This window comes from Microcebus murinus, chromosome 12 (genome assembly GCF_040939455.1).
Source record: "Microcebus murinus isolate Inina chromosome 12, M.murinus_Inina_mat1.0, whole genome shotgun sequence".
NCBI classification, from domain to species: Eukaryota; Metazoa; Chordata; class Mammalia; order Primates; family Cheirogaleidae; genus Microcebus; species Microcebus murinus.
This window is the reverse complement of record NC_134115.1, coordinates 63,388,014-63,412,838: the sequence shown is the minus strand read 5'-3', so window position 1 is coordinate 63,412,838 and position 24,825 is coordinate 63,388,014. Positions and strand designations below refer to the sequence as shown.

Here is a 24,825-nt window from a genome sequence, read left to right as displayed (position 1 = left end):
AATTTTATATAAATAGAATTATACAGTATGTTTTCCTTTTTCATCTTTTTTTTTTTAACACAACATGTTTGTTTTGAGATTTTTCCATGTCCCATGTATCATTCATTTTTATTATTAATATTTAGTAGCATTCCATCGTGTGGCTATATACCACAATTTATCTGTGCAACACTGATAGAACATTTGAGTTGTTTCCACTTTTTAACTATTACATTAAATAAAGCTGCTATGAACATCCAGGTACAAGTCTTTGTACATATGCTTTCATTTGTCCTTGGCCAATACCTACACGTGAAATTCCTGGGTCATATAGTAGGTGTCTGTTTAACTTTCTAAGAAACTGCCAAAGTATTTGTACTATTTTACATAACCTCTAGCAATGTATTAGAGTTCCAGTTTTCCATATTCTTGCCAATACTTAGAATGGGCAGGCTGTTTAATTTTACGTATTTTATGTGAAGTGGTGTTTCCTTGTAGTTTAATTTGCATTTTTACATTTCGCTAATAATGATGTTGAGGGTATTTTAATATGCTAATATGACATTTGTGTATCTGTGGTGAAGTGTCTGTTCAAATCTTAAAATTTTTTATTAGATTGTGTGTCTTCTTGAGTTCTGAGAGTTCTTTATATATGTTGAATACAAGTCTTTTTTCAGATGTGTTATTTGCAAAATTTCTTCTTTTTCTACTAAGAGTTTCTTTTAAAAAAATTTTGGTAAAATACATATAACATAAAATTTACCTTCTTAACTATTTTTAATTATAATTCAATAGTGTTAGCTATATTCACATTGTTGGGCAACCAGTCTCCAATAATATTATTATTAATATTAATCAGTAATAGTCCATTATATGTATACATCACATTTTGTTTATCTATTATCCATTGATGCACACTTGAGTTGCTTCTGTCTCTTGGTTATTGTGAATAATGCTGCTATGAACAGAGTATACAGATATCTCTTTGAGACCTTGCTTTCAATACCTAGCAGTAGAATTGCTGGATCATATGGTAGTTTTTAATTTTTTGAGAAACAACCATACTGTCTTTCATAGTAGCTGCACCATTTACATTCCCATTAGCAGTGCTCAAGGGTTTAGTTTCCACATCCTCACCTACACTTGTTATTTTCTGTTTTTTTGATAGTAGCCATCCTAATGGGTAAGAGGTTAAATCTCTTTGTGGTTTTGGATGCATTTCCCTAGTTAGTGATGTTCAGTATCTTTTCATATGCTTTTTGGTCATTTGTATATCTTCCTTGGAGAAATGTTTGTTCAAATCCTATGCCCATTTTCTAATCAGGTTATTTTGTTATTGTTGAGTTGTAGGATTTCTTTGTATAGTCTGGGTATTAACCCCTCATCATATATATGATTTGTAAATATTTTCTCCTATTGTGTAGGGTACCTTTTCACTCTGTTGATTATGTCCTTTGATGCACTGAAGTTTTTAATTTGGATGTAGACCAACTTACTTGTTTTTACATTTGTTGCCTGTGTTTTAGGTGTTAACATCCAAATCATTATAAATCTAGTGTTATGAAGCTTTTCTTCTGTGCTTTCTTCTAAATTTTTATAGTTTTAGGTCTTATATTTAAGTCTTTGATCTAGTTTGAGTTAATTTTTGTATATAGAGTAAGGTAAAGGTCCAGTTTCATTCTTTTGCATGTGGATATCCACGTTTCCCAGCAAATTGTTGAAGAGATGGTCCCATTGAATGGTGTTGGCACCCTTGTTGAAAATCATTTTACCATGTATTTGAAGGTTTATTTCTGAGTTCCCTATTCTGTTCCATGGTCTGTATGTCTGTCTGTATGCCAGTTCCACAATACTTCGAATACTGTAGCTTTGTAATAAGTTTTGAAACCAGAAAATATGAGACCTAATTCAACTTTGTTTAAGGGTGTCTTTTGAAGAGCAGATATCTTAATTTTGGTGAAGTCTTATTTATCAATTTTTTAATGGATTATATTTTTTATGTATCTGAAAAATCTTTGCCTCACTGAAGATCACAAAGATTTTTGCTATGTTTTCTTTTATAATTTTATAGTATGTAATTTTACTATAATTTTACATTTATGTCTATGATCCATTTGTAGCTAATTTTTACATGTGGTACAGTGTATGAATTGTTCTTTTTGTTGAAAAGACTATCCTTTCTTCACTGTCTTTGCATCTTTTTCGAAATACACTTACGCTGTATGTGTGAATCTATTTCTGATCTCTCCTGTACTGTTGATCTGTTTGTTTATGTTTATACTAATACCATACTTTCTAGATTACTTATAGCCTCATAAGTCTTAAAGTCTAGTAGGGTAAAGCTTTCCCCAACTTTATACTTGTTTTCCAAAGTGATTTGGCCATTTTGGTTGCTTTGGATTTCCATATGATTTTTATAATCAACTTGTTAATTTCTAACAACAACGTAAAAGACTGCTGGGATTTTAATTGGAGTTACGTTGAATCCTTAGACCAATTTGTGGAGAATTATTATTTTAACAATATTGAGTCTTCCAGTTCATGAGCATTGTACATCTCCCCATTTATTTAGGAATTTCCAATTTCTCTCAACATTTTGTGGTTTTCAACCTACATGTCTTGCCTATCTTTGTCAGATTTATCCCTAAATATTTCTTATTTTTTGATGTTATTGTAAATGATATTTTAAGATTAACTTTATTTTTGGAATTATTGTGGATATATAGAAAAGTTGCAAAAATAATTCAGAGTTCCCTTATACTCCTTATCCATTTTTGCCCTAGCATCAACATCTTACATTACTATGAACATTTGCCAAAACTAAGAAACTAACATTGGTACATTGCTGTTAACTAAACTGTAGACTTTATTCAAATTTTATTAGCTGTTCACTAATGTCTTTTTTCTCTTCCAGGATATTGAATTTAGTCATCAGGTATTCTTGGTTATCTCTGATCTATCCATGTCTCTATTTTTCAGAACCTTGACAATTTGGAGGAGTATTGGTCAGGAATTTTTTGGCATGTCCCTAATTTTGGGTTGGTCCAGGTTTTTTTGCCAGGCACTGCATATCTTTTGTGAGATCTATCCCAATTAGTTTTTGTTAGGGGATGATAAATGATATATAAATGGTATTGATTTTTAAATTTTAATTTTCAGTTTTTGTTGCTAGTTTATAGAAATAAAATTGACTTTTGTATATTGACCTTATATGCTGAAACTTACTAGTTCCTTTAAGTTTTATGTAGAGTGTGTAGGATTTTCTACTTAGACAATTATGTTGTATTCAAATAAAAGCAATTTTACTTTTGTGATCTGCATTTCCTTATAGTATTCTATGTTGTATCCAGCCAAGTGTACCTACTTATTGCTTTAGGATTGGTTTTAGTCAGGCAGAAGATTTATAAGAAGCTTCCTAGCAAAGGCATAAGGTGGCCTCAGAATCAAGATACCATCATACCACATCCCCATATGTCTCATTCTTACTAATCACCTGTCTGGTATTGTGGCAACCTACTCTGTCCTGTCCTCTGATTCTTTAATCTGTCTGCCTTGCTTCTGACTCACTGCTTCACTGAGATCTGTCATCCAAAGTAATAGTATTATTTCTTGGAAAAGTTCTTCTAAAAAGTTTCTAGTCAAATTTCTTGGAAAAAAAACTACTGTTTATTGAGTGCTTCCTTGGATTTAGGCATGTTCTCATATGTATTATTTCAGTTATTTTTACCATAATGCAGCACGCCTTGAGTTAGATAGTATTATTCATGCATTCTACAAAATATTTTTATGCCTACTCTTTGTAATGCAATATGGAAGGTCCTATATATATATAGAGAGAGAGAGATAGCAATGAACCAAACACACCCAGAGAGACATACACACATATACTGATTTCCTTTCTGTTAGTAGAATTGCTGGGTCATATAGTAGTTCTATATTTAGTTTTTGAGAACCCTCCATACTGTTTCATAATGGCTGCACTACTTTACATTCCCACCAACAATGTGTAAGAGTTCCCTTTTTACCACATCCTTGCCAGCATTTGTTGTTTTTGTCTTTTTGATAATAGCCATTCTAACTATGGTGTTCATTAGTCTGTAGTGTAAGATGATATCTCATTGTAGCTTTGATTTGCACTTCCCTGATGATTAGTGATGTAGAGTATTTTTTTCATATACTTGGCCATTTGTATATCTTCTTTTGAGAAATATCATATTCAGATTCTTTGACCACTTTTTAATGGTATTTTTTGGTTTTTTTTTTTTGCTGTTGAGTTGAATTTCTTATATATTCTGCATATTAATCCTTGTCAGATGAATAGTTTGCAGATATTTTCTCCCATTCTGTAGGTTGTCTCTTTTACTCTGTTGATTATTTCCTTTGTTCTGCAATAGCTTTTTAGTTTGATACTCTATTTGTCTATTTTTTCTATTGTTTCTGTACTTTTGAAGTCTTATCCATAAAAATCTTTGTCCAGAACAATGTCCTGAGGTGTTTTCCCTTCATTTTCTTCTAGTAGTTTTATAGTTTTGGGTCTTACATTTAAGTTTTAAATCCATTTTGAGTTGATTTTTGTATATGGTGAGAGATAGAGGCACTTTGAATTTTTTATACTTATCATAAGAACTATTTTAGACTCATTTAGATGGTAGATTCTTAAATATCATTACACTGTGTACCTTAAGAGGAAAGTAAATTTGTTCACATAATCTTGAAATAACTTAACATTCCTAGTCTGACACTTTTGTGTCACTTTCCAAGTGAGTCAATTTTTATGTTTTCCACACAATATTCACTTCTGTGCCATTAAAAGTTTGGCAGTACTCTTGATTAAAAAGTATTACTCTACTCTTTCTAGGGGTTTCTTACAAGCTGCTGAAACCCATTCTGCAAGTACTAATGCTAGCCAGCACTTTCCTGTTCGACTAACCTCAGAATTTATACACACACACACACACACACACACACACACGCACACACAATTAACACATGCCCTTGCTTCAACTGTGGATCATGATCACATTTCATCTCATCTTTGCAATCTGTTCATTTGGGAAGTTTGGGAGTAGAATTCATCATTCTCCGTGGTGGTCATCCTTGCTGCCTTGCATCTAGAAGGCTCCATCCTCTGCCCCTGGTGGGACCAGGTTCTCTGCTGACCTCCAGTGGCCTTAGGCTGTATGGCACTAAGCAAGGGGTGTTCATATGTTTGTGAGTCAGTGTAGAACTTTGAGACTCCCACTAGCATTTTTAGAAAAATACTTTGTAAATGTCCTTGAATTAGCACACGCTCCCATGTACCCAAATTACTCTTACGTGTCTGTCTTTCAGTACAACTTGAACCTTCCTTATTGGAAATGAGAAGCTTTTGTAAGAGCTATACATAGATGCTGTAATTAGAACAAGAAAATAAAAAGTGAAGAATTCATGTGCATAAAACTGACTTTGGATGAGCATATTAAGCCTGAGTTCTGAGTGAGCTTCTAGGGCTGGTTTGTAATTTTTCTGTTTGGGGTTTTATTTTGTGTTTTGGTTTTGTTTGTTTGTTTTGGGGTGGCATGGTTTGGGAATGGAAAGAGGGACAGAGACAGCAGTGGTCCTGGAACTAGAAGAACAATAAGATTTTCCTATCAAAATCATCTGCCTCTTTGTATTTTCTGCCACAGATAATGATAGCAGGGAGGGACATTGCTGAGATAAGAGCAGGAGGCAGTTTCCCCAATTGGAACCCTGCTGGGCATTAGTGAGGCAGGCAAGCAGGCCTCATCAAGGAAAAGTAAGTGACCATTGAAGCAAAAAGTACATGCTAATTTTCCAATCAGCAAGCTGTTAACCTTCTGAAGTTTGTAATTCCTCTGACATCCATTTTAACATTTGATCTATCTAGTTAATTTTAAAAAACCATTTATTATACCCCTTAAGTCATTCTTTGTTATTTTGTCAAAGTGTCACATTGTAATTATCTTAAAATCACTTTTGGCCAAAGATTGTAAAAAAGTCACCATTGTGTCTGAGATTATTGATCAATGTAATTTGAAGGGTTTTGCTTCTTAATAATTAAAAGCCTCCTCATTATGCAGCATACCTGCTGCCGTGGTGTTGTTCGAGAATGAAGCTAGTGAATATCTAACCACCTAATAGTCTTCAAATATTTTTAATCCTTTTCACTCCATAATGAGAATTTTAAGGCAACTTAAAGGTTATACTGTTTAAGTTTGTAAACAGACGCTTGTTATCTGTCAGGACCATTGCAGTAGCTTCCTTACTAGTCTCTCTGGTTCTCTACTACTGCCAGGTGAATATTTTGAAAGCCCAGCTCTACAGCTCAGTGGCTGCTTACCAAAAACAGGATAAAATTCAAATTCCTTTAATATAGCATTTAAGACCCTCTGGTGTCTGTCTGTAGCCTAATTTATTCTACTCCTAGTTTACGCATATTTGCTTTTAGCACACTGCTTTCTCATTATGACCACTAATTCAAGTTCAGAAAGTTAAAAACATTCTATTCTCCTTGGCAGTGCCTTTTGCTGTCCATTTTCATACTGATCCTTAGCATACAAATGGAAAGTAAATATTTCTTATTAAGCTAGTTCCTTTCTTTCTGGGTCCATCTTATATCCTCTCTGCCAAATCCTTTAGGGATTAAAAAAATTTCTTGGCTTCTTGCTGGAAAATTAGGCACCAGCTAGGCTAGTTTAGCCACATTAACATTGAATGTGGACCTAAATTACACCTAGTAGGAATATCTTACCTTCACATAGGGCTTGATATTATTGAATTTTGGTGTTTTTTAAAAATATGGAATGTTTCATGAATTTGTGTGTCACCCTTGTGCAGGGCCATTTATCGTTCCAATAACAATATATGTGCTGCTAAAACAAGCCCTGAATTTTTTTTTTTTTAAATTTCAGGATATTATAGGGGTACGAACATTTTGGTTACAAGTTATGACTTTGCCTCACCAAAGCCAGGATTAGAGGGGTGCCCTCCCCCCATACAATGCTCACCACATCCATAAGTTGGGAGTTTACCCACCGCATCCCCCCCCCCAGTGTATGTTACTACTATGTGAGCACCTTAGTGTTGATCAGTTAGTGCCAATTTGATGGTGAGTACATGTGGTGCTTATGCTTCCATTTTTGTGATAACCTCACTTCGGAGGATGAAGCCCTGAATTTCAGTTTTTACAATTTTTATTATTATTGGTTTTTTGCCAATATGATCGACAGAATGTTATCTGGTAGTTTTAATCTGTAAGTTCCTGATTACAACTGAGTGTGTTTTTATGTTTATTGACCATCTGTGTTTCTTTCTTAAATTGACTGGTATCTTTAGCCCACTTATCTTTTTGGTAATCCATTTAAAATTGGTTATATATTCTGAATATTAATCATTCGTCTCTGGTACATGACACAATATCTTTTCTAGTTTGTCAAGCATTCATGTTTTTTTTCAACATCCAGATGCTTTCTGGCCTATGTAGCTTCAAAATCTGGCAAATGTCTTGGCTGTATGTAGCCTTGGGATAAAATTACAGGCCCCTTATACAAGTAGACATTGTCTCCTAAGCACCATGAGGCCATAGGAGATTTTACTGTCTTCTTGACCTTAACTCTCCCGTTTCCTATGTCACTCCAGCACTCAGTAAATGTTCTCTGGGGAGATTTGCAGTATGTTTTAGGACCCTTTCAATGCATCATGTCAGCCCAGGTAGCTATGAAAAGCTTCATTTATTTCACTTTCTTGCCTATATAAGTATATTTCTCAACCCTAAATCTGCAATTACAGATTTAATTTCAGAAAGGAATTACATAGGAAACCTATAGGAAAGAAAAATTTACTTACCTATGATGGTTCTTCCCTTTCTGGAATTTCAGTTCATTTAGTCTTCATTGCTTTCATGATTTCTGATATCTTTAATTTTTTTAAATTTCAGAATATTATGGGGGTACAAATGTTTCGGTTACATGGATTGCTTTTGTACTGGTTGAGTTAAAGGTTATTAAGTGTGCCCATCACCCAAATGGTGGACATTGTACCTGTTAGGTATGATATCTTTAAAAATGTGGTTTTAAAAAAAAACGCACACACACAGGTTTTCCTAGTTGTAGCAGCAGGAGCAGTAGATTTTTGCTATTCACTATATCCTGCTTAGAAATGGAAAACCCTTTTGTAGATTATCTTTTGAGTCTTCTGTGAACTCAATAAAATCATCTGCAAATAATGACATTCCTATTTCTTCTTTTCCAATGTATATATGTTCTTTTCCTCCTCATTTGGTTACACTAAGAACTGCAATATAGTATTATATAGATGTGATAGCAGGCATCTTCTTTCTTGATCTCAGCAGGAAAACTTTTAGTGTTTTACCATTTAGTTGTTTGATATTTGTTTATTTAAATATCTTTTGCCAAATTAAGGAAGTTTTCTTCTTGTACTAGTTTCCTAATAAGAGTGTTTAAGCAGGAATGGTTGTTGATTTTTATCAAATATTTTACTGCTTCTTTTGAAAAGTAATAGAATTTTCTTTTATTTTGTTAAAGTTATGAATTTCATTAATTGTTTTTCAAATATTGTGATGTATTCTTTGTATATAGTGCAAAATTCAGTTTGTTAATTTTTTCTTTTCAAGTTTTGTATCTATAATCTTGAAAAAGGTTAACATATATTTTTCTTTTCTCATAATTTTGTTGTCAGCTCTCCTAAAAAGATTTATGTTGATCTCGAAAACTGGTTGGGAAGTGTCTTCTCTTTTCATATGCTATGAAATGGTTTGTGTCAAATTGGCATTATTGGCTCCTTAAATGTTTGCTAGAATTTGCTGGTGAAGGTGTCTAGGAATGGTGTTTTATTTGTGAGAAGGTTTTGAATTACAGTTTTCTTAATAATTTTAGGACCATTTATATTTTCTATTTCTTCTGCTGTCAGTTTTGGTAAGTTGTATTTTTGTGGGAATTTTTTCATTTTATCTAAGTCTTAAAACTTATTGGCATTAAGTTATTGATAATAGCTGTCAATAGAAACACCTTAGAAGTACATTTTTAAAAGAGAAAAACATTATGAATTCATGCTGGCACATCCATTTGTATTTTTTCTTATGCTGAAAAATCTTGATTCTTAATGGCATTAACTCATGTGTTTCATCTATAGTATATGTGTTTAAGTTCAAAATAACAATGCCAGTGTTAATATTTTTTTATTTAATTTTGTTTTAATGTTAACATTTTCATGGTTCCAAAGTCAAAACTGTAAAACCAAAGTATAGTCAGGGAAATCTAAATTTCATCCCTGACCCTTCCTCCTGTTTTCTTCCATTGGTGTTTCTTCTTGGGTGGGGAGAGACAAATATATCAGCAAGCATATATAAATGTGTGTGTATATATATATATATGTATGGATGGATGGATGGATTTGCATATGTATTTATATTCCTTTCCCAGGTTTCTTCATATTTCTTACACAAAATATTTTACCTGTTCTCTTCAGCACTTGGCTTTTTTTACCTAACAGTACATCTTGAAGATTGCTCCTTAGTAGCAGACAGAGATCTTTTTCTTTCCTTTGTATAAAACCTAGTATTTCATTGTATGAATGTACCATACTTTATTCAGCCAATCTCCTATTGATGAACATTTAGGGAAATAGGAACTTTTAAAAAGAGATTTTCCATTTTCCAGACCACAACATTGTAGCATTGGTCAGTGGGACTATTTAACCTAATTTTAACAGCATTTATATTACAAACTTTTTAATGCATATATTACACACATATTTAATTTATAATATGCTATGTTTCAGTGTGTAGTGTGCTGGGAGTGAATGTATTTTTTAATTGGAAAGGTAAAGTTCCTATTATTATTTCTCCAGGTTGGTTTTCTTGTAAGTAAGATAAACTCAAGCCTTTGAGTTTACCTCTACTTAATTTAAAAGACTTCTATTTGCTTATAGTATAAATCTCACTTCTCAATTTATAGTACCAATTTAATCTCATTAATTCCTTGCTCAGGTAATAGGATCCATCATCTTTATAACACAACACGTCAAAGACACAGACTCTCGTTGCGATTTTTTTTTTTGAGACAGGGTCTTACTGTGCTGCCCAGGCTAGAGTGCAATGTTGTCACCATAGCTCACAGCAACCTCAACTCCTGGGCTCAAGCTATTCTCCTGCCTCAGCCTCCTGAGTAGCTGAGACTACATGCTTGTACCACCATGCCTGGTTAATTTTTTCAGTTTTTGTAGAGATGGGGTCTTGGTATGTTGCTCAGGCTGATCTTGAACTCCTGCCCACAAGTGATCCTACCGCCTGAACCTCCCACAGTGCTAGGATTATAGGTGTGAGCCACCACACCCAGGGCTTTCATTATAATTTATCAGGTTGAGAAAGGCCTTATAGCTGACACATCTATTAGTCATCTACTTCAAGGAAATACCAACTCCTAAACTAGGTATTATTGTCTCCATTAACTATGTGGAAATTAAGAAGTCTAAATATTATTTCTGATTTCTGTGATTTGATGAATAAAGCATTCTTCTCAAGCTCATATATGACCAGTAGTTCCGTTGTTTACTTTTATTTGTCTTCTGTTTGCAGAATTTTACCAATCAGTCATGATTTCCCCTTTATAAATCCTCCATGGAGTTTAACAAAGTGTTATGTGAACTTAATTACATAGCCTTTTCTCCAGCCACTCTTCTGAGAAGCCATATTCCATTTTACTCTCATTTACTTTTAGTATTCTTTCATTGCATATCCTGGAGAGAACAAAATACAACCTTGACTTATCAAAATATTATAAGTACTTTTACCTCTTTCTGCACAGTGCAAAGATCTTAGAATATTTAACATAATTTACCTCCTGCTTATCTCCCTTCCCCCAGCTTACATGTTGCTGTTGTCATCATCGTGTATTTTAATTTGTGTCAAACTCTACGAGACATAATTATATTGCTGTTTTTCATACCCCATATTCATGTGCCATTCTTGTTGCACCATGCATTTGTATTATTTAATCCTTAAAACTACCTAATGTGGTAGAAATTATTATCCTTGTGTAATAGATGAGAAACTACGGCATAGAGAGTTTATGCAATTTACAAGTTCACATGGCCAGTAAGTGGCAAATTTGGAATTTAAGCCCAGGCAGTATGAGTTCAGAGCCTGGTCTCTTAACTAATATAAACTTAAATCATTATTAATTTTTTTCTCTCTCTCTCACTGAAAAAAATGACATGAACCAAAAAGTTCTCAATAAGTGATTATAAGATTTTTGACTGTGAGGCTGATGGACTCGCCCTGAGCAAATATGAGGATAAAGTTAATTTTTTTTTCATTCTTTTAGCTGATATAGCCCAGAGATACAGGATAAGCAAATACCCAACCCTCAAATTGTTTCGTAATGGGATGATGATGAAGAGAGAATACAGGGGTCAGCGATCAGTGAAAGCACTTGCAGATTACATCAGGCAACAAAAAAGTGACCCCATTCAAGAAATTCGGGACTTAGCAGAAATCAGCACTCTCGATGTAAGTTATAAGTTTTTCTAGATCAAATGAACATTGCCTGTTCAATTAATGTAAACAAATCCTAATGCAAACAAAAGAATCTGGACATGCCCCTGTAGTGCATTGCAATGGATTTGACATATGCATACTTGGTAGACTGGATTCTGTCGGACTCCTGGGTCCAAGACAAAGGACCTTATTTCTCACATGACAGCAGGCAGTATGAGTGTGTTTGCATTTGTTTCCTTGCCACCTTAGTCCTGTGGATGCAACACAGGGCCCAGATGGATGCCTGTACCTTCAGTGGGTTGTGTCACTGGAGAGAAGCCCTGGACTTGGAGAACTCACCATTTCAGAGCAAGCAGTAACCTTGCTCCCTGTCCTGCAGGGAGACATTACTTCCTATCTCAATGTTTCTTGCTGCAAGCACAACCCTGAGAAATGGCCTGGCTAAAGAGTGGTCAGGGTCTTGCATTTTTGGCATACCCAGTAATGTGTGCAGGAATATGAGAGACCCCTGGAGGAGTCACTACCAATAGTCACAAGTTATGAGTTGATACATTGTTTTTAACACATTTTAAGATTAGTCACCTTACGAAAATATTATCACTGATCAAATAGTTATGTATTTATTGAAATTTTAAAGTAAAATGCTAGAAGGAAATGTTTATAATTACATTTATTGAAGTTAAGATTGTTTTCAACCCAATGTAATCTTTAATACTTTTGGGCTAGGTGTTAAAAGCTAAATATGCATTTATAATCATACTTCATTTAGAGATAGTTGAACAACAGCTGGAGCTGTCAGAATAAGGGGCAAATGAGATAACATGTTTATAGAACTACATATGTTTGCAAAATAATTAGATACTTTATTTTACAGCGCAGCAAAAGAAGTATCATTGGATATTTTGAGCAAAAAGATTCAGACAACTATAGAGTATTTGAACGAGTGGCAAATATTTTGCATGATGACTGTGCCTTCCTTTCTGCATTTGGGTAAGTATCTTAATTAGAAGTGTTAGTGGTTTGGCTTGGCTGCCATGTTAATTCCTGTTGTATTTTGTCATTTTCTGAAGATGACCTCTCCAAAAATTATCTCAGTCCTCTTAAAATCTTTATACCAGTCTTTATACCTATTTCTGAATTCTTTTTAAGGGTTTAAAAGTCTTTTTATTCTCCTTCCTGTAGTATTTTCCTTCTATTTCAGAAGGTGGGTAAGAGGTAAAGAGTGGACAAGTTAACAATTAACTCATTTATGCCTTTATTCAACTCATTTACTAATACTTATCCTGTGCCAGGCAAAATGCTAACCTGTAGGGTTACCAGACTGAAACCACACTCTGTCTTCTTGTTAAGCAGCATGGGGTTTGGCGTCTTCATTCACCTCCACCACCTTTTCTTATATCTTCCCTGTCTCAGAGGAACAGTTCTTTTTCTAAGGCTTACCTCTTCACTGGTGTCCTTGTAACTGTCCCTTCAAATTCCTCTGGGGCTTTAATCCATCAGTTGTCCCTGCTTTCTCGTATTTCAACCTGGCTCTTTTTTTATGAACTGCTTTACTTTTCTGAAAACATGCCTCTTTCTTTCCCAACCTCTTCCTTCTATATCTCGAGCTAGCTATAATTTCATCTTTCTTTTCATTCCCACATTTTTTCAAAGGTTAGTTTATGCTTGGTTACCTTGATTTTCTCAGACACTAACCAGTAAAAATCTTTAACCTCTTGGAAACTTTCACCTCTATTGCTCTAATGAAACTTGTTTCTGCATAGTTGTAAAATGACTGCTTAATTCTTCAATCTTAATCTTCTTAAATTCCTATGAAGGATGTGACATTCAACTACTCTTTCCTTTTTTCTATATCTATACTTATTAACATCGAATCCCTCTGGTTTGGTGCTTACCTTTCTGAATTTGCTAACTTTATCTTCTTTTTTTTTCTTTCTTTCTCAAAACAGAATCATTTTTATGGTTCTGTTTTTGACCCTCTCTTCTCATTGGAAGTTATGTCAGTTGTGCTTTGACTTCCATGTCATATTCTTTCTCTTTTTTTGTTGGCTCATAACTGTTAGGCTCAATTGCAGTAGCTATCCTAAGTAAAGCCCAGATTCCTGACTCAGTATATCTTCTCCATTTTGTTACCTTTGTTCTTTGTCCTTGCTTTAATGCTTTTGTAGATTTTGTGTGTATCTTTTATAGTAAGCATTCTTGGTATACAGAGTAAGTGGGGGAACTCTGCCTGCCTTCCATAGTTTTCACATTACTGTACTCCAGCCGTACAGGTCATCTTGCTGTTCCTTAAATGCTGCAAGCACACTTCTGCAGCAGGGCCTTTGCTGTGAATGTTCTGTGTCGGGAAGTGCTTCTCCCAGATGTCATCACATCAGAAAGTCCTTGCCTTATAACCTTGTATAAAGTAGCACTACCATCATGCTTTACCCACTTATTCACTTACTTTTCTTTTCTTTCTTTTTTTTTTTTATTTTGTGATAGAGCCTTGCTCTGTTGCCTGGGCTAGAGTGCCATGGTGTTAGCCTAGCTCACAGCAAACCTCAACCTCCTGAGCTCAAGTGATTCTCCCGCCTCAGCCTCCCAGAGTGCTAGGATTACAGGCATGAGCCACTGCACCTGGCCCACTTACTTTTCTTCATAGCACTTTGTTTTTTAGTCACCCAAGATAAATTTATCTACTTGTTAATCTGTCTTTCCTCACCAAAATGTAAAACTCCATGAGAGTGAGAGTTTTGTCAGTTTTGTTCACTGCTGTATACCCAGTGCCAAGACCACCTCTGGTACAAAGGAAATGCACAGTAAATAGTTATTAAATGAATCAGTTGATTAATGGACCATGTTCTTCCTTTCTGTTCCCGCCGTCATCAATATAGGTCAGGACTCTTTGCCTCTATCTCCTGGACTACACTAGTTTGAAAATGAAAATAAGTCAGTGTTCAATTAATCTAAAAGTAATTTAAAGAGACAGTTACCCATTTGACTTAGAATTTGTTGTAGAAGTCACTGACCAGATATTTACTGAGTACTTGTTATATGCCAGATACTATAGTAGACACAGGAAACAACAGTGGACAAATAAAACATAACTTATTTATGGAACTGTAGTTTAGAGATGTAGGTTATTTCAATTCATCTGTTTTTTTAAAATTAAACTTTGGTTTTAAAAAGTAGAAAATTCATAGTTCAGTCTGATTAGTAAGGAAATAATAAATATATTTTTTATTAGTCTATGTGACCAAATCAATGACCTTAATCCCCAGTTGCTGGAAAACAGTCTGGGATCAAAAACAACTTTTTAGTGCTAAAACTACCAGTCTAAATTTATGAAATATAAATCACAATATGGCTAACTAAAATTTCCCTTTAAAACATCTGGCTTATTTTTCCTTTAAATGTATATACTTTTCTTGGTATTGCATAGTCTTATAAATAGGAAAGGTGATGGGCAATTAAGTATATATTTCAAGTCTATAATTCATGCATTGCAAAATAACAAGGTAATTCTGAGTCATTCGGGTATATTACTGTTAATGTTTTTCTTAAAAAGCATTATTACTATTTTTCCTTCCTGTTAGGGATGTTTCAAAACCAGAAAGATATAGTGGAGACAACATAATCTACAAACCACCAGGGGTAAGTTGCTGTTTCCTAGTGTGTATAATCAGATATTTAAATATATGTATAGTATGGTCTACAGTTTTATATGTGTTAATGTTCATAGAATTATAGAATTTTAGAATAGAAAGGAACCTTGAAGCATCATCTGTGCTAATCTAAACCTTTCAAAGTGAAGATGGGGCCGCAGAGGCCAAAGTCATATAGACATTTAGTAGCAGAGCTGGGATTAAAGATCCCCTGACCCTCTGGCCTTTTCTACCTTTCTGTTTTGCTTTCAATCTGGGAGCCAAATCCAAATGATGCTTCAGTGGTATATGGTCATCACCCTGACCTGCATTGTACTAGACAAGCTCCCACATATTCTAGGGTATAAATTTACTTGGTGCTTGCCAGATAATAAGCAGCAGCCATGTTGTTTTTAACTCTTGGGCTAAGAAGTTTTAAATGTGTCTAAGCATAGAAGTAGCTGCTTAGTCCCAGATAATGGTAGCCACAACTAAGACGCAAAACTCACAGTGAGTTTTATCCCAAATTGACCTAAAGGTCTGCCATTGCAATTTTTTCTACACCCACAAACATAGAAATCTGTGGATAGTTTTTCAATTCATAGCTTTCATTTTAATGTTGTCTGCAGTGTTTTGACACACTGAGATTTTTAACTTTTTATGTAGTCAGATAAATGAATTTCTTGCTTAGATAGCTTATTTCTCATTCTGAATTCAGATAGGCATTTGCCTGTATTTTCTGCAAGTGCATTTCTTTAATGCACTTGGGTGCATTACAGGATGTTATCAGCTCTAGATTATCAGAATCCAGTATAGCGTCTTTCAATGTAGTAGGTTGTTAAGAGCATGAGCTCTGGTATCAGTCTGTCTAGGTTTCAGTGTCAGTTGTGCCACCTTCTTCAGTGTTCTATGCTAGGAATGTTTCTTAGCTTCTCTGTGCTTTGGTTTCTTTGTTAGTAAAAAAAATAGGAGGTGATAATAACAGTACCTGCCTTACAGGGATTTGGGAGCATTAAATCAATCAACACATATATAATGCTTACAACAGTGCTTAGACACAGTAAGTTTGTTCAATATTAGCTATTATTTTTATCATCATTTTAGGCACTTTATAAATATTAATTTTGAGTAAGTATGAAAACAGATCTCTAGGTAATTAATAATAAAAATAGTCATGCCTTACATCTATATAGCATCTTGTATTTTTCAAGGCTTTTTCACTCTCCAAATTTTCTTCTAACATTTTCAACTCTAAGGAATAGATAAATTAATTCATTTGGAGAATTCTTCTTTTCACAATGCCTGCTTGCCTTTGGTGAAGATATTGACAAACAGTTAATTGACCTAAATCCCAGGAAAAGCAGGAGGCTTGGACGTCACAAGTTGGATTATCATGTCCCTGGTAATCACAGAATGATCAGCTTTTACCATTTATGGTCCTCTTCTCAGAACGTCTACATTTTATGTTTCTTCTGTATTTCCAGTAGATTTTCTGGGTTCATAGATGGATTTAAGAACGTACTTGAGCCAGCATACTTTAGATTTGTTTAATTTTTTTTTCTATTTTTGTGATAGTCTGCTCCAGATATGGTATACTTGGGATCTATGACAAACTTTGATGTGACTTACAATTGGATTCAAGATAAATGTGTTCCCCTTGTCCGAGAAATAACATTTGAAAATGGAGAGGTATGGGCTTTCTAATATGTGTTGTTATTTTTAAAAATCAGATGTCTGAAAGAGCAGCCTTTCTCTACCGTTCTTACTATTTTAATACAGAGTTATAAGTTATAAAAATTATATAGTGAACATAACTATATCATAGCTATTTCCGTAATACAGGCCAGTGATTCTTCACCTTTGCTGTCCCAGAACCCCTCTGTTACATTTCCACTAATGGTAGTAGTTCACTACAGCCTTAGAAATGAGTTTGAAAATGCTTCTTAGGTGGTTCTGATGCCCACTTGTTGGTTGAAGATCCTTGTTTAAGTGGATATCCTTTAGAAGCAATGCTTTGCCTAGCTATAATTAATTATATACAGTGAATAATCCTTTGCCCTAAAAGGTTTTTTTCTGATTCCTATAAAGCAGTTCTATTATCTTTTTTATTGTAAGTAATGGAAGCAGTTATCAATGATCATGTAACTGACCTCAGTCTTCCCATGCACCTGAAATAAAGTCCATCGAAACTCTTACAACTCCCACAAAAACAAAACTCAAAAACCTAAATGGTTAAATGAACAAGTACAAAGAGTTATGTCCATGAGGACTTCTCTCCTTTCTTTATTGTATGTGAAGCATATCATTCATTTCAGCTCTTTCATTTTTAAAACCCGTGGTCTAAGAATGCAAATTTAAAAAAATATTTTAAGCACAGTTTTAAAAACCTTTTTATATGCATATACACTTCAAAGAATTATAAATGCATAGATCAAATTTTAAATATATGGTTCAAAAAATTATCTCAAAGGAAACACACCCCTATAATCACTACCTAGTCAGGGTGGTATGGATTGAATGTTTGTGTGCCCCCAAATCTCACATGTTGAAATCCTAATCCCCAATGCAATGGTATTAGGAGGTAGAACTTCTGGAAGATAGTTAGGTAATGAGGGTAGAGTCCTCATGAGTGGGATTAATGCCCTTATAAAAGAGATGTCAGAAAGCTCTCTTTCTGCCAAGTGAGGGTACAAAAAGAAGTAGGCAGTCTGTAACCTGAAGACAGCTCTCCTCAGAAACTGACCATCCTAGCACCCTGATTTGTACTTGAAGCCTCCATAACTGTGAGAAATAAATTTTTCTTGTATAAAATCCACCTAGTCTGTGGTACTTTGTTATAGCAGCCCAAACTGACTAAGACATGGGCTATGCAATTCTTTTTTTCAGTAAAGGGCCAGATAGTAAATATTGCAGGCTTTGCAATTGGTACACTCTCTGTTGCAACAACACACTTTGCAGCTGTAGCACAAAAAGAACCTTAGACAATATGTAAACATATGAGTGTGGCTGTTTTCCAATAAAGTTTTATTTCTAGACACATAATTTTCACATGTCATGAAATAGCATTATTAAACATTTTTTCCCAATCATTAAAAAATGTAAAGACCATTCTTAGCTTGTGGACTATACAAAATCAAGCAGCAAGTCAAGTCAGATTTGATCCCTGGCTATAATTTCCATTCTTTGAGCTTGGATAAGAGATGGAAGATTTTCAGAACCTCTTGTCCTCCTTTCCAGTCATTACCCCATTTACCATCATCTTAAAAACCATACTGATTTTGCCTGTTTTTGAACATGAAATGGAATTCAGGGTCTTATTGTATCTGTTTTTTTTCACTCAACTTTATGTTTGTGGAATTCATTCATATTGCATGAAGTTGTAGCTCATTCATTTTGACATGAACATAATTATTTTATATGAATATGCCACAATTTATCCATTCTACTATTCATGGACTTTTATATTACTTCCAGTTTTTGACTATTACAAATAATGCTGCAATGAACATTCTTTCTTATATATGTCTTTTGGTGAATATACACACACATTTCTATTGGGTATATATAACTGTGAGTAGAATTGCTGAGTCATGGGGCATACATATGTTTGATTTTAGTAGATGGTACCAAACAGCTTTCCAAAGTGGTTGTAGCAGTTTACATTCCTAGTAGTGTATCAAAGCTCACATTGCTCCATATCCTTACCCACATTTGACATTATAAGCCATTTTAATTTTTATTTATTTTGGTTGTACGCATAGTAGAAGCTCATTGTGGTTTTACTTTATATTTCACTAATGACCAGTGGGATTGAGCACTAACAGTTGCTTCTTCTGGAAATGCAGATGGTGGTCCTAGGAAAGAAGTATTATCTTAATAGCTTCAAATGCCATACTTAATGTTTTGGGTTTCTGTCTATTACAGTCTTGGCCTGTTTTTTGTTTGTTTGTTTGTTTGTTTGTTTGTTTTTAACTCTTAGAGGCCTTCAAAGAGATATTCTTTTATATTTCTCCAGCTTTTCTAATTTTCTCGGTAGTAAGAAGGTTCAAATTACAGTATTCCCAATCTGAAATCTGAAATGCTCCAAAATCCAAAACTTTTTGAGTGCCGACATGACACTCTGGGAACATTTCAAATTTTGGACTTGTGGATTGGGAATGCTGAACCAGTAAGAATAATGCAAATATTCCAAAATGTGAAAAAAAACCAAATCCAAAATACTTCTGGTCCAAAGCATTTTGGATAAGGGATATTCAGTCTGTATTTCCATGTCACAGCTTGACATTTTGAGGTTATTTTGTTGTTTCTTTCAGAGTTTTTGAATGTGCTTACCAAAGTAGATATTTTCCTGAATTCCAAGTAATTCTGATTCTTTAAGATACATCTTGTTTTTTATATGGTTTTGTGAGGCTCTTTACCTCTGTCCAAGCAGAGAAAATCAGCCTGAATAAACATGCTCACATGGGTATCTTTAAATCCTGTGTTGTTACCCCTCATGATACACTGGATGTTCTGGTACAGGACTTGGCCAAAAGTTTGGATCACATAGTGGCTTTCAAATCATCTTTTACTGTAAGGCACAGTAGAAAATTTTCACTAGTATATACATAATACACATTTTTCCTGGTATACCCTTCTGTGTGCAGTGATCTCAAATTCCTATTCTTTTTTTCTTTTTAATGCTCAGTATAAGTTGAGCCTATTACATATAATCTAGTCTCATCTCCATTCCCTGTCGTTACTATTACTATATAGTAAACTCTTAGATAAGGTCGTTACATTTTACAGAATTCAAAATACTTCTCCTGCAATTTGAGTGTTTGGCCACAAGATGTCAATGCAGTGTCAGAGCTCTATAGTACAAGAAACCTGGAAGAAATTGGGGTTTTAAGCTCCCTCTGCTTTTTTATGCACATTCATATTTATGGCTTTTATAAAAAAAAAATTAAACCTAGAATTATTAATACAAAAGTACAAATAATTGCAAAACAATATTTGAGGTCATTTAAATCAAACTTTTAAAAAAGTAAACATTTGAAAAATTTTGTTCTCAGAGGCCCAGAAAAATTTAATAATTTGTTATGATTATTTACCTGCTTTGGCAGTTTTGGGTTTCAAAAACAGGATTTAAAGGTATAGACCTGGAAAATCTTAAACAATTAAACAGGGCTACCCCATGGTAGTTGGCATGCTAAATAATTCTTGAGATTTATTATATATTGTAACCAACCACTCATAAATTGTTTAAAGTATGGGGAAAGATTTGTTTCTCTCAATCTGGTTGTCTTGATATCCTTATTCTGAATCTTTTTATGTTTTCTTGGCAAATAATATGCTGGTATGGACATAGGAACTTGGAACCCCAAGCAGCATAAATTACCACCTACTACGTTACTGTTTGACTTTAGTAAACTAATGGACATATATATTTTCAAACTGCTAACCTGTTATTTATTGCTCTCCTAATAGTTGAATGCTTCTCTCTATAGGAATTGACAGAAGAAGGACTGCCTTTTCTCATACTCTTCCACATGAAAGAGGATACAGAAAGTTTAGAAATATTTCAGAACGAAGTAGCCCGGCAATTAATAAGTGAAAAAGGTAGACAGATTAAGGTGTTTATTTTCATCCTTTCTTTCTCTTTTTTCTGGTTCTCCTTCACCCCTCCCCTGTTACATTCATATCCACATAAACATATTTGGGTTAAAAGCATTTACATTCAAACATGAGCATGAAGGATAGATTAGCAGAAAGAGAATATGATGTAGTGTTTTCTTGTTTTTTTGTTTTCTATACCATGACTTTTTGAGAGAAAAAATAAATGGCATGAAAATTAGGGCTACAGGTACATTAGTTTTGAGTGCTTTCTTTCAGCACTTTGATGCTTTGCTGAACCCCTTTCCAATAGACATTCCCAGAGAAATAGCTGAGAGAGTTTACGAAATCCAGTTAACATTTAGTCCTAAATGAAGGAAAGTTGAGTAGTTCTCTATAGATTTCTCCAAAGTGTATAAAAGAATCTGAGGTGCCACCAGCTTCCTCTCTAGATAGGGAAGAAAGTCAAACAAAATAAACTAAAGGCATTGTATAGAGCTGTCCATTTAAGTCACTTATCCTATTTTGAGGGTTGAGATAGATTAAAAAAATAAACCAGTAGAATGAGCTGGAATGAACTTGATTTCATGAGAATGGTTCATTTATCAGTTTTAAGAACTTGCTGTCCAGAACTTGGTAATCTGCAAAGCAGATGATTGCCTATTCAAGGAAAATTAAAAATTGAGCACAGCATTCGAATTTGGGTTGAGTTCATATAATTTCTAAGGAAATTATACTCTCTGCCCTAAGAACTAAAAAGCCTACCTCTTTTAAGTGTTGTAATATTTAGGTTTTAGTTTTTCTGATCTATATTACTTTTAAGAATGTTGGGGTGTTTTTTGGGTTTTTTTGAGTCAGAGTCTCACTCCGTTGCTCGGACTAGAATGCTGTGGTGTCAGCCTAGCTCACAGCAACCTCAATCTCCTGGGCTCAAGCAATCCTCCTGCATCAGCCTCCTGAGTAGCTGGGACTACAGGCATGCGCCACCATGCCTGGCTAATTTTTTCTATATATTTTTTTAGTTGACCAATTAATTTCTTTTAATATTTTAAGTAGAGACGGGGTCTCGCTCTTGCTCAGGCTGGTTTCAAACTCCTGACCTTGAGTGTTCTGCCCTCCTTGGCCTTCCAGAGTGCTAGGATTACAGGCTTGAGCCATCGTGCCCCGCCTAGGGGTGATTTTTTAGTATGTCACTTTTTGTGAGCTTACTATTTTATGAGAATATAATCAAGAAAAATATTCTAATCTACCTTTCATAATTCTATTTCTTTTAAAGGTACAATAAACTTTTTACATGCTGATTGTGACAAATTTAGACATCCTCTTCTGCACATACAGAAAACTCCAGCAGATTGCCCTGTTATAGCTATTGACAGCTTTAGGCATATGTATGTATTTGGAGACTTCAAGGATGTATTGTAAGTATTCATTAATTTTTAAAAACTACTGATATGTGCCTCAAAATGAACTTTAAATAATTGTTTAAATTTTTGGAACATTAATACTTTGTTAATTGAATGGAAGAAGTTGGGGTGACTGCTATTTTTTTCCACTATACAGTATGGTATAACTGATTATGAGAATCATGATATATCCATGTAGAAATAGTAATACTAACATTAGGTGATCAGTGATTAATGCTTGAGAATTAATCTCTCAAAGAAAATTTGTGTCTTATTAGAAATTAGCTCTATATTGAGTTTGGTCTTTGCCAGCACATCAAGGAAAATAGATAATAATCCTAGGTCAAGTTAAAGGAAATTGGCAATATTGCCGTTCATTTGTGACTACACCTAGCAAGAACATTGATAGTATATATGAAGCAGAATTTTGCTACTACGGGGCATTTCTAATGGCATGTGGCTATGAGCCTTTCCAAGTATAGGTAAGCTTTCTGACTCTATTCTCAAATATTTTTAGTGTTAATTAACATACAAACCTTGTAACTACTACAGATAATTGAATTATCAGCTTTCTAAGATGTTCAATATAATGGTTAAAAAATGGAGATGTTTCCTAATATATGAGAAATATAAGCAATACAAATATTAATTCAAATTAGACTTTTTTCCTTTTAAAATTCATTTAAATGAACTTTTTATCTTAAAAGATTAAATTGCATATTTAGAGGATGATTTGAAGTCCTATTGCAGACTGAAGTGCCTCTCTCAATTCTAAATATTTCATTAAAGATGTGATTGTTTAAAAGAAGATTCTCAGTCCTAAAACTATATAGGAGGCTAGATTAAAGTCCTACCTTTTGGCAAGTCCCTTAATTTCTTGTTTTTGTTTCTTCATATATAAAAAATGGTACTACCTACCTAATGGGATTATTATAAAAATTAATGTGAAATGGTGGTTGCGTTATAAACCATAAGGTAGTAACAAATCTTAGTTGTTCTTACTTTACCTGTGCTCAAAAGGATATCATTTAACCTATTAATTCATTAAATATTTAGCTAGAGTTACTATATGACAGTCATTGTGCTAGGAACCAAGGGTTTAAAGTTTATTAAGACTAGATTCCTGCCCTTAAAGAACTTATAACCTAGAGGAAAGAAACAAGTGGGTTAACAGGCAATTAAGTTTTATGATGGGATAACTGCTCTGACAAAGATCAACAGATGGCTACCTGATCCAAGATTTCTGGAGATATTGATGCCTAAGGTAGGTCTTAAAGTTTTGTATAAGTTTACCATGGAGGTGAGAAGGAGACAGGGCTTAGAGAAAGGTGACATTGGCAGCAACAAGTTCAAGGGCTATTGACTGAATATGAGTGGAAGGGGGCAGCTGAGGGATGAGGTCAAGACAGCTGGCTCATGAAAGCCTTTGCATGCTGCGTTAATGAATTTTGACTTTATCCTGAAAACCAGGAAGAGCCAATGAAGGGTTTCAATGAGGGGAATGATATAGATTGTTTTTTAAAGAATACTCTGCAATTTGAAGAATAGAAGGGGTCAAAATAGAATCTAGGAGACTTCAGTAATCCAAGCTAGAGTTGATTATAGAGGTTAAACTCGGTGGACATCAGCAAGATGGCAGAGCTCCTCCCCACACAGAAACATCAGTTCAAACATCTATCCACGCATGGTAATACCTTCAGGAGAGCTAAGGTAACAGAAAGAAATTGCAGCACTTGGGTGTAGAAATAAAAGATTCGTTGAAAAGGCTAGGAAGGACAGTTTTATATTATTTGCACCACACCACAGCAAGATGCCATTATATATGTTCTAGAATGCTTACATTTAAATAATGATAATACCAGGTGTTGATGAGGATGCAGAACATCTGGAACTCTGATTCATTGCTGGTGGGATTACAACATGATGTAGCCACTCTAGAAAAGTTTGTCAGTTTCTTTAAAAGTTAAACACCTACCATATGACCTGGTATTTCTTCTAGAGAAATAAAGTTCGCACAAAAACCTGTGCAGGAAAGGATTTTTTTAATATGTGCAAAAAGGATGAATCTCAATTGCAGTATGCTAAGTGAAAAAAGCTATTCTGATGACTACATCTTGTGTGATTGCATGTGTATGACCCCACAGGAAGATCAGTGGTTGCCAGGGTTATGAGGATGAGGAAGGTCTGACTTAAAAAGGGTGTTGAAATTATTCTGTACCCAGTTTGTGGAGGTGGTAACAAGATACTACATATATGTTAACATTCATAGAACTTAAGCCTACACAAGTGAACTCTACTGTATATAAATTTTAAGAAGTAATAAAATACTTCTTACCTTGCATGCATTTATCAAAACTTGTTCATACAGTTAACTTTTGTGCATTTCACTGTGTCTAAATTTTGCCTCACCTAAAAATAAAGAATTGTAAACAAACAAAAAAAGTGTTTAAGAGTATGGGAGAGAAACACTTACGTGTTCTGATTTAAAAAAAATTTTACCCTAAAGTGTGAAATATATCATTTTATTTATGATGGTAATTGTCCATTTATTTTCCTGCTTTGCAGATTACCATATCTGTTTTCTTGACAATTTATTGTTGATTCAGTGATTGTTACTTCTTAATAATGATGGATAGTTTCTGGCCACAAGCTAGATAAGAGCTCTTTTGTGATCTGTTTTCCTACCACATCAATTCACATTCATCTG

General features: G+C 34.2%; 1 protein-coding gene and 1 pseudogene across 2 annotated transcripts in view; one reads left to right on the top strand and one right to left on the bottom strand.

Moving 5' to 3' along the window:
* Positions 1–24,825, top strand: part of ERP44 (endoplasmic reticulum protein 44) — a 66,152-nt gene that overhangs the window by 36,206 nt on the left and 5,121 nt on the right. For both annotated transcript variants that reach the window (XM_076008876.1, XM_076008877.1), the window contains 6 exons: positions 11,322–11,506; positions 12,369–12,484; positions 15,073–15,130; positions 16,696–16,809; positions 20,610–20,721; positions 21,992–22,133. In XM_076008876.1, the coding sequence (XP_075864991.1) occupies positions 11,322–11,506; positions 12,369–12,484; positions 15,073–15,130; positions 16,696–16,809; positions 20,610–20,721; positions 21,992–22,133 (727 nt within the window). The remainder of the gene's footprint in view (positions 1–11,321; positions 11,507–12,368; positions 12,485–15,072; positions 15,131–16,695; positions 16,810–20,609; positions 20,722–21,991; positions 22,134–24,825) is intronic.
* Positions 6,772–6,864, bottom strand: LOC142874683 (uncharacterized; annotated as a pseudogene).